General features: G+C 53.0%; 1 protein-coding gene across 1 annotated transcript; it reads left to right on the forward strand.

Annotated features, from left to right (window-relative positions):
• Positions 1 to 2,368: 2,368 nt before the first annotated feature.
• LOC121672138 (astrotactin-2-like) lies at positions 2,369 to 9,711 on the forward strand (the record flags this gene model as incomplete). The annotated part of the gene is made up of 2 exons (XM_042044661.1): positions 2,369 to 2,597; positions 9,529 to 9,711. Coding segments are annotated over exons 1-2 (397 nt in total), but the record flags the coding sequence as incomplete, so codon positions are not given.
• Between the last annotated feature and the right edge of the window lie 1,142 nt (positions 9,712 to 10,853).

Consider the following 10,853-nt stretch of genomic DNA (forward strand, 5'->3'; position numbering starts at 1 on the left):
CAGAGCAGTGAGATGCACCAGCTCCTCTCTCCCAATTCCTGCAGTATTTGCAGCATCATCCCAAACAGCCTGTGGCCAAGGGACCCCCCTTCCTCCCCACTGCCCCCCTCTTGGCGCTTGCTCCACTGACAGGCGCGGGAGCAGCTGCCGTGGGATGGCTGTGCCAGCGTGGTGGCCAGATGGGTACAATCACCACGGTCCCATCAGCCAAGCAGGGGCCATGAGCCTGCTGTGACCTCGCTGCTCGCTGCAGGCATGGTCCCCTCCTCCTCCTCCTCCTCCCTCTGTGTTCTCCTCCTGGCCTCCTTTCGGTAAATAAGCCTCAGCCATGCGAGCCACTCCAGAGCTCCCTGCTCCACCTCCACGAGTCCTGTATCACACAGCCCCGAGGTCTGGATAACTCTCCATCTGTTCAGGGGAGGCCCTGCCACACGTGCTCCCGGGCGAGGGAGCTGCGGGGTCGGGCTTCCCCCTGCGAACACGGCAGCAGGAGGCTGAGCCACCCCGGTGCTGCCACAGCATCCTTCCCTGGCACCTCGGGTGGGATGTGTGCTGTGGGGATGGGACTGGATGCTCTTTGGAGACCTTTCCCTGCTCTGGATATATTTTTTCTTCACATGATGCTGCCTGCTGGGGCATCTGACACTGCAGGATTCAGCTGCGCCTGCTGTAAACGTCGGGGGCTTTGGGGAGCTCTGTCTTTGATCCGTGGTTCCAGGGGGAGCCTGGTACTGGAAAAGTCAAAGGCGTAACACAGCTGGTCCCTTAGCTCCCTCCCTTTCTGGAGCTTTCCTGAAATGGTTCCCACTGTTGGTGCTGAGCTCAGGCAGTGGGTTTGACCCTTGTTTCTCTGTTGCCTGGTGTGGCTGGATGGATGGATGCTCTCCCTCTGTCTCGCAGTACGGCAGTGCTGGGTTGTGGGATCCTTTCCTGAACCCTCCTGATCTGCTCTCTGGTTCTCCCTCTCCCAATGGCCCCGGCAGATTTCAGATCCATCTCTGGAGCCCAGAGGGGTAGGAAAGCACCCTGGGGAGGCTGAGGACATCACTTCATCACCTGTGGGATTTAGGGAGAAGGGAGGGGACCTGCTCCATGGCCTGGTGTGGCACTGGGTGCTGAGGGCTCTCTGCTGCCTGCAGCATGGCTGGATGTTGGGCAGTCTGCTGCAGACTCCGTGTTTAGGTGAAATCCTTGCCTAGAATTGCAAATCCTCATCCTGCACGGCCAGCTTCTGTTCCAGCTGAACTCTAAATTCCCTGCACCACACTGGGAAGAGAATTGGTGTCTGTGGTGCAGAGCAGTTCTGTACCCTGAGCTTGCTGGGTGCCTGAGGAGCATTGTGCACGTCTGATGTCTCTGGATCCAGGAGCTGTGGGGTGCTACACCAGCCCATAGTTCCTGGCAGCCTGGGAGCTCCAGGGTGCTCACTTATCCCTTCTGCAAGTGGGTATGGGGTGGCTGTAGGACCTGGGATCCCTGCCATCTCCACACAGCCATGCTGCAGGCAGGGAGAGCTTCTGTAGCTCCTTGAGGAGACTTTGTGACTCCGGAAATGGACATAGGACAGAGGTTATGTTCTGCTAATGGGTTTATTTAAGGAGCTGACAGAGGCCGAACCAGTGTTGCACCTGGGAGACCTCCATGTCCTGCAGGATGGGCCTTTTGATCCCAAATCTCATCTTTGCTTTTTGTGGGTGGTTTCATGGTTTCCTGGTACTGCCCCTTGTGCAGGTGGGTAGGGAGCTTCATCGGAAGTTCTGGGGGAATTTTGTGGCGTTACAGAATTGAGGGTGTGTGAGAGCAAGGAGAGGAGTTGCTTAAATATCAGCATGATGTGGCACATGCCATGGGGCATTGCAGGAAGTTGTTTCCTGACCTCAGGTGCTGCATCCAAGCACGTGAGTGCAGCCTCTGGGAGACCCCAAGGAATCCTGCTGCTGCTCAGAGCATTCCTGGGCCAGCTGCACTTTGCCTGACTCCCACCCCAGCCTTCCCATCCTTCCATAAGCCCAAACTCACCTGTTGGGGAGTTCCTGCTGCCCTAAAAGACTGCCAAGGTTTGGGTTCAATTCTGAGCTTCTGGTGTAGAGTTAAACCCGACCCAAAGCCAGCTCGGTGCCCTGTTGTATGATTTGAACCTTTCAGGCTGTAACTTGGGTAAGGACATGATGCTTTCAAGAGCACATGGGGGAGAGGCAAGGAATAATCCAAAATGCTGGAAAGCAGGGTAGAAAAGGCAATTTCTGTAAACTCGTAATTTTCTAGTTTCTGTGGCTTTGGTACGATCAGAAAAGTGCTGGATGGGTCCCTGGGCGACCCCAGAGGGTGTTGGCAGAGCTCCTGCCCCAGGACTCGACTCCGGCTTACACAAGGAAAGGATTTTATGGGCAGCGGGGACACGGTGGCCCAGCTCTTTTCTAACCACAGCCCCTCTGCTGGTGTTGCAGCTCCCGAGGTGACGCAGGAGACGGTGGAGTCCCTGATGCAGAAGTTCAAGGAGAGCTTCCGCACCAACACGCCCATCGAGATCGGGCAGCTGCAGCCCGCGCTGCGCAGCACCTCCGTGGGCAGACGGAAACGCCGCAGCCGGCCCCGAGGTAGGTGGCCATGGCCAGAGGAGCTTGGCTGGGGAGGAAGGTGGGAGCCTCCTCACCCTCGCTGCTGGGCGTGGGGACACCAGAGCTCCTCTGTGGTGGGGTGAGAGAGGGACAAACCCCATGCAGCATCCTCTGGGTGGTCTGGTGGAGGTGCCCGTGAGTTGTGTCACGTCGCGTCCCCTCCAAGGGATTCTGCTGCAAGCCCAGAGTCTCTGTCAGCTGCCCCAGCTAGCTGAGGTGGGAGTGAATCACAGTTTCGTGTCAAGTTTTCATTTCATGAAGGGGTGAAATTCATTTTGGCTGTAACTCACATCACTGGAACCTCTCTTCTTTCCGCTTTCCCAGTGCTTAGGGGCTTTAGGAGCTACACAGAGGGTGGGAGCAGCATTCATGGATCTAAAGGCTGTACCACACTAAAGGCTGTGCCAAGGGTTTGGGTCCAGATTTCCATCTGTGGAGGAGGCGGAGACATCAGATCCCTTCAGGGATGATGGGGATGAAGGTCCCTTGGCCATGATCTGCCCAGTGCACTGAGGGTCTTTGTGTCAGCTCTGGGAGCTGGGAAGGAAATGCTTTTCTTTCTGTTTACTGTTGGGTTTTGTTTTTCATTTATTTATGAGTCTGAAATGTGATCTTTTATTCCTGATACATTTTCCTGTGATACAGGCCTGGAGAGGACTTTTTTTTTATTATAGCTCTGCCCATAAATTATTTACTCAGTGTGAAGGAAATGTTCTGACTCTTTAACTGGTTTAAATTATTTGGTTTGTTTTCTAGTAGTTATTCAAATATATGTCTCTGGATTTTAGTGTGGGTGTGGGTGCTCTGGGGTCCATGGGGACTGTCAGGGAAAGTTTCCCTGATTCCCTGCTCCAGCCTCATTTTTTTTGGGCTTGTTTTTATTTCATTTTTGAACTGCCTGAAGGTAAGAGGCTTTTTGGTCACTAATGGAACAAGTCAGTTAATCCTTGCAGCTGAGCTTCGGAGGAGACACAGTGCCCAGCTGCAGGCAGAGCCTCTGGCTGTGTGGGAGCACAGCATGGCCCCGAGCCAGCCCAGCCTGTCCCCAGTCTCTGGAGACACCCCCACCCCATTTCCCACCTCCCCAGGATTCCTCTGCATGTTAGTGACCACGGGAACAGTCAGTGGATATCAGGACAAGAGCACCCTTGGTCTCTCTCCGTCTCTCCCCACTGGTTTCCTCAGTACGAGAACATGAGATTGCTTTGTACCCAGTGAGCAATGAGGAGCCCGAGGTAGAATGTACCCTGAGGGCTTCAGGAGGGGACTCTGACTCCCAGTGTCCCCAGCCACAGGCATCCCTCACCAGCACACCCTAAAAAAGAGATTTCAAGCTCTCAGTGGTCAGAAATCCCCAAAAAGCCAGGCAGTCCCAACATCTCCAGTGGAGACCTCGCTCCCCACAGCCCCATCCCACCCATCCTCTTTTCCTCTTAATTTGTCTTTTTTGCTTGTAGAGGTGGTGGCTGGGCGCTGCTGCTGAGCTGATCCATGCCTTTCCCTGCCCATTCCCTGGCCTCTCCTGTGCCAGAGGTTTTGTTTTCACAGCCTGTGGTTACCTGTGCCGCTGGCAGGCGAGTGGCTGGAGTGCGAACAGCCCTCCAGGGTAAAGAATGATACCACAACTCAGGATGTTTACATTTTCCATCCAATTGCAAACATAAACTCTTTGCCTCATTAATCCATTGCAATCCACAAGACTTTTTTTTCCTCCCCCTAAATGAAATTGTCCATTTGGGATACATTCATTTCCTCCTAACGGCCGCGTGACAGTTCCGCTGATGGAGTTTGCATCCAACTTTGTTTCTGGGTAGTGACAAGTCAGCCTGATGGATGCATGTGTGTAATTATTTTCTTGTGGTTTGATTTAATTAATGTTTAACCTCATCAAAGCCCTACAGCTGGAGTGCTGTCCCTGCAGGAACTGCACACAGCAGAAGGATTTCCTCCTCTTCGGAAACGCTCCGAAAGGGTTTCCGAGTGCTACTCCTTCAGAAGGGTGGGATAAACCATCCAAGCCAGAGAACAACCCAACCCCCAGTCCAAGGGAAACAAATCTGGGATAAACTTTGCCTTGCTTCGCTTCCCTGCTCTGAGTGTGCTTAAGCTGCTGCCCATTGCTCCTCATTAAATCTGATTCTGCCCTGAGTGTTTCCAGCAGCGCTGGGAAAGGTGCTGTTCTCCCAAGTAGATTGACTTTAAAAAAACCCACCAAACCACAGCACCCTCTCTATTTGCTGTGCCATATAACTTTATTTCGTCTAATGCCTCTTTCATACAACCTTTCTCCCTAAGCACTTCTATGGAGTGAAGCACATTCAGAGCTTATAAATAATTGAGGGAGAGCGAGGATGGAGAGAGCCGAGTGTGGGAGGGGTGGGCTGGAAGGAAGAGGTCTCTGCTGGGGGCTGGCAGCACCGGAGGGAAGGATGCTGCGTTCTAGAGTGTTTATTGATCCTGAAATGCAGCCCCGGAGCATCCCAACCTGGCTGCCCCAGAACCGGGCAGCGGTGCCCCGGGGAGAGGCAGCGGAGCAGGGACTGAGGGTGTGGCTTTGGCTGATGGACCATCCTGTGTGCTCAGCCCTGGGGCTGGGAGGTGGCCTCGAGGGTGGCCGGTGTGCGCAGAGAGGGGGTCTGGTGCCCTCTCCTGGGGCAGGGCTTTAAAAACACTCTGGATTTGGGAAGAAATAACCCATAATGGTCCTTCCCCTGAGACAGGATGTGCTGTTCATCGGGCTGTGCTGCTTACTGGGGCTGCGGTTCCTGTGGTTTGGAGATCTTGGCTGTGCCCTGAGTTACCCAAATCTCCCTGAGGGAGGAGAGCTGAGGCTCAGCTGGGCTCATCCATGGTCCCTGCTTTTGCCAGGACACCTCTGCTTCCACCTTGCCCTGTCTGACTGTCCTGTGGTACCTGTGGAGCGTTTTGCTGGTGAGGCTTTTCTGGGGTTCACCTGGGACCTTTCACTGCCCCCAAGTCAAAACATCACGTCCAGCTCTTTGAGCTGGTCCTTGGTGAAATAAAACCCTTCAGGCTGTGCAAGGGCTGCTGTCTGGGATCAGCATGGTCCCAGTTTTTCACAGTGGAGCTGTCACCTGGTTGTGGCACCGCCTGCACTGGTGGGGTGTTCTGGGTAGAGACAGAAGGAAAAGGGAGATCACTGAGGAGGAAGAGTTTTCCTCAGGTGAAGCCAGTATGTGTGAACATACCCCTGCCACAGGGCACTTAGTTTTAAAGGGCATTTTATCTTTATTCTGTTTGTTTGTTGTTGGCTTGGATTTTTTTGGGGAGGGGGAGGTTGACTGGGTAAGTTTCAGAAGAAAATGTTTGTGTATTGTTTTTCTTCCTCCTTAAATCTGCATCTAATTTACCTTTCTCTGACCACATTTGGGTTGGTTTTTTTTCAGTTGTCTGGTGCTCTTCTTGGGGTTAAATTAATTAAACTGAAAATTTCCACTTAGCTAATTGCATTGCCCTGCCAGCTCTTAGTGCATGGACCTCGCTGCTGTGCTGGGGAGGGCATTCCTCATCCAGTTTTTACTGGGAAGCCTGGGAGCAGAGGGGCTTCCTGAACACCCAGCAGGCAGCATTGCCTGGGGTGAGTGAGCATGGAGTGGGGTGAACCCAACATGGTCGATGAGGGAAATGGTGGGTCTTGAATTCTGTGATATGTACAGGTGTTTGCCTTTTTCTGGAGGAAAAAGATGCAGAAAATCCTTTTTCCATTGATAGTGGCTGCAGGGCAGAGGGATGCACAAAGATGTCACCCAAGGTGGCACTGCTGGGGACAAAACCAAGCTCCCACTTCTATTATAACATCCAACTTGGAGGGATTAAGTGTCTGAGGTCAGCTGGGCCTCAGATAGGAGTTATCCAAATAGCTGCTGTCACTTATTTCTTTATTTTAACTCTGTTTTGATTCCTTTTACATCTATAGTTCTTTCCTTGAGATATTCTGTGACCTTCTGGCTTCGGGGAAAGGATTAAAAATGTCATGTTTGCTTTTTATTTCCTCTGTAATGACAAAAACCTCACTTTTAAAAACATACACATGGCTTCAGCTGACAAAAAGTCTTTGGGGATAAATCTGATTCCTGAATTTTATTTCTTTATCCCCACTCAGCATTAGCGGGACCATCTTTAATTGCACAATAACGAGGTGTTTGCCTTGGCACCCCGCCTTGCTCCCCACTAAATTAATGCTGCACTCGGAACAAGCGCCCTACCCTGGCGCCTGGCTGAGCTGAGATCTATTTGAAGGGATTAACGAGCTTGTAAATCTGCAAACAGGATTAGAAACAAGAGCATCTTCCTAGAGCTCCTCTTCCTCACCCCCCATCTTCTGCCCAGCTCGTTCGCCAGGCAGTGGGGCAGGAGGCAGGCAGGGAAGGGGAGCTCTGTTTTTCTCCGGTCTCAAAAGCAGGAGTAAACTGGGTGTAAAGAGGGTGTACATCCCCGTGGGAGCTGCTGGAGAGAGCTGCCAGTGCATTACAGGTACCTAGCTCTGAGAAGCTGCTGTTCCCCTGTTCTCTGCCTTTTAAGCATCTTATTCCAATTTGTAACCGATTGCAGTGATTAGGATCTTTTTGTTTCCTGATACTTGGTGGTTTTCTCCCTGTTTCTGGAGAAAAGGGAATGCTGACCAGGCAGGACTGCTTGGCTTTATCTGGGTGCTGTCCTTGTTCATCAGTAATTGCACATGGGTGCTCTCTGCCATGAGTGTCCTTGGCCCCATCGTGATTATCGTCAGCCCCATGCCCTGGTGAGCAGCCTGTGACCAAGACTGGTTATGGATCCGGAAGAGGAGGCATCTCCCCACTTGTAAATGTCTCACTGGGCTGATTTGATCAGATTTTGGGGCCAGTTAAACATGAGATCAGGTTCATGGCAGGATTACTTGAGGATTAGTGTCCCTGCGTCCTCCAGGTTGCTTCAGCTGGGCCCTGAGATCCTCAGCACCACCACCAAGATGTGCTCCAGCATCCTGGATGCCACGAAGGTGTAAAAGCACATCCCTGGCAGCTGTGTGTGTGCCCCAGGCTGGTGTTTCCCGGCCAACCTCTGGCACTGCATGTTGGGTCAGAGGAGACGTTTCCGCTGCGGGCGGGGGACCTGCGCTGGGTCTCACAACTCCTGTATTTATACATCCTGCTCAGTGCTGGGTAATCAGAAAATGCAATATCGCTGTCACCAGCTCTCTGAAGACATCCAGCCTGAGTAATTTAACATGTCAGCTCCATCCATCACGGAGACGCAGCCGGCACACAAACGCGGAGCGGCCGGAGGGGGCTGGGCCGGTGGCTGGCGGAGCAGCTGCTGCCTGTGCCAGCTGCCTGGTCACCTCAGTGGTCTCTGACAGCACAGAGAGCGCCACATCGCTGCCTCTGTCCACCCCAGCCATCTGCCTGTGCAAAAGGGGCCAGCTCTGGTGCGTGGGAAGGTGACAGAGGGACGTGCCGTGTCCTACCTGCACAGGCAGCGTCCAGGTCCCTCTGCCGGGCAGGGGCGAGGGCTGTGCTGGGCTCTCAGGAGTGGGGGGACCCTCCCACAGCTGGTGTCTGTCCCCCAGCCCCGGCCACTGCGGCAGCCCCTGCTCAGTGAGAAGGGGATGTGCAGCAGGGCTGCAGCCCTGGCTGGTTGCCCAAGGGCCTGCCTTAGAAGCCCAGGTTAATTAAGATTTTCCTCACTCTTGCAAATAAGCCTTACTGGCCTTACCACTCCGCTGTGCCTTTCAAACCCCTTGGTGTGGGTGCATCATGGCACTGGGTGTTTTTTGTGGTGTTTGTGGCTGAGGAGGGGCTGATGGTGGGTTATGGTTTGGGGTCTTTAAACCCTCCAGCCCCGCTGTCCAAGCACTGAATGCTGCTGTGTGCAAGCACTGACCCTTCCTGCTGCTTCCAGGAGCAAAGGAGCCGGCAGGGCCTCTTCCTGCCCCGCTGCTGAGACTGCCCTGGAGGGCACTGCTCGACCAGGTCAGGGCATGGCCAGGGCAGGAGCCACGTGCCGAGCTCCTGGCGTCCCGCTGGCTCCTGCCAGCCACCTCTCATCACTGTGATTAAGGATTTCAGAGGGCAGAAGGCACCGCTCATTTTCTGTTCTTCTGCCAAGAAATGGGGAAATTGTGCTTCTGCCTAGAATAAAAGATTTTTTAAAAACAGTAAAATATTTTAATGGCAGTTTAAAGGGCCACTGTCAACCCCCAGAGGCCTCTTTGCTTTAAGCTCTGCAAAGATTGAAGGACTTCTGCCAATTAGAGTCTGTGGTGCCTTTTAAGCATCCATCGCTCCTTGGTGGGTCTGGGGAGGAAGCCAGCTGGGTTCCTGCTGCATCCCACACCGTATCCGGAGAGGAGGAGGCCGGGTGAGCCACGGGCCAGCCCTGCTCCTGTCCGTCCTGACCGCTGCAGGGTTGTGCTGCTGGCTGTCACAGCAAGCTGGGGGAGCAGATGGGCCAAACTGGGTGCTGAGGGGCAGCAAAGACCCTCAGGTGGGTCCTGGGTCCCTCCCAAGTGCTGTATTCCCCCTGTACCACTTGTCCTTGCTGGGTTTGCTTTGAAGCAAATGCCTAAAATTCACTGCATTTCACCGTGTAGGTGTCCTTGGGGAGAGCAGCTGCCGTGCTCGGGAGTTTTCTTTGTAAGTCCCTTGAAATACATTTGTGTTTTTATTTCTGAGGGTAAGAAAGCGTTTTCTTACATCCACATCACTATAGGCACTGTAGGGTCTTGATTTTTGATGAAACCATGAATGGTAAAAGTTCCTGCTCACTACTGGTGACCCCAAGCAAAGAACCTTAGCAAGGAGTGGGGGTTGCTGGCCCGATCCTGAGCTCTGCTGAGGAGCTCCTGGCTCCACCTGCTCCTGAGTATCCCAGCTGCCAGGGCTGATTTTTTCCTCTCTATTGCCTGCAGGTGGGATCGGGTTTGGACGTGCCAAAGGCAACTCTGGCTCCGAGGCAGACGATGAAACCCAGCTCACCTTCTACACGGAGCAGTATCGGAGCCGGAGGCGAAGCAAAGGTACGAAAGGACGCTGTGACTACACTCTGGTGTCGGAGGAAAGGAAATGGCTGAGCGCCTTCACTGTCCCCATGGGTAGTGGTGTCCAATACTGCCCAAGTCTAAAGGACAGCCACACCAGTCTGTGGCGGTAAGGACATCCCAAGATGTGCTGTTTGTGTCCTGCAGCACCATGCAGGAGCCATAAATCCCATTTCCCAGCGTTGTTGCTGAGGTTCTGGGTTTCTTTGATGGTTTCTAATATCAGTTAGCCTCCACATGCCCTGGCACTTCCCCAAAGCTGCACCAGCAGGGAGTGATTGTGTCTGTCATCGTCCTGGCACCAGCGCAGCTGTCAGGGATGGTTACCTTGGCAATTCCTTGCTCCAGACTCCTGTTTTCTGCCCTTTATTTCCCATGCAAAGCATCCGTTGGATGAAAATTTCCCGGCCTTCCTCTTGGCACAAAGGCAATTAAAAGGAACAAATTCAAAATGAGGGTTGGGGCAGGGATTTGTAGACCCAAGCCCCTTCAGGCTCTTTTGTGAGTTAGAGAAGCTGAGAAACTGAAATATCATCTGCAGTTTGAAATGAGTGTCCTCATTTCCTCTGGTCACATCACGCCGGATTGGTTTTGTTTGGGACTCTCAGCCTGAGCTGTTTGGTGGAGGAGAGGACGAGTTTTGCTGCTGCTGCTACTGGGTTTGAAAAATCACTGTCGGGAAATAACTCCGTTGGGAAGCAATTTAAAAATTGCACAGTGGGTCTGCTCCCTCCATTTGTTTTGTACACGAAGCCGGGCCTCGGCAGAGCGCAGCAGCCAGATAGATGCTGGTGCCCACCGCAGCAGCACACAGCCCCATTTGTTTCCATGATGAGCCATTCCCATAAATGCTTCCAGTGCGTTTATTTGAATGTGAAATCAGCTCAGCACCTCTGATCAGCTCGGTGGTTGCACATGGGAATAAACTCACGCATGCACAGGGGTGTGCTGCAGTTGTTCCTGCCCAAAGGCTGGGCCTTCAATTTTACATGTTTGGGTGGGGTTTTTTTTCTTTCCTTTTTTGGTTTTAGAACCAAAAAAAATCATCTCTGTGTTTAAAATGAGCTTTTGATGAACAGGATGAGAGGATTCATGACTTACTTACCTGTTGCAGTACAAACGTTCAGGGGAAAATGATAGAATCAGAATCCCAGAACGGTTTGGGTTTGAAGGGACCTTAAGGCTCGCCTCGTTCC

The sequence above is a fragment of the Corvus kubaryi genome, unplaced genomic scaffold (assembly GCF_017639235.1).
Source record: "Corvus kubaryi isolate FWS band 111438036 unplaced genomic scaffold, C.kubaryi_AGA036_p1.0 38090, whole genome shotgun sequence".
NCBI lineage: Eukaryota > Metazoa > Chordata > Aves > Passeriformes > Corvidae > Corvus > Corvus kubaryi.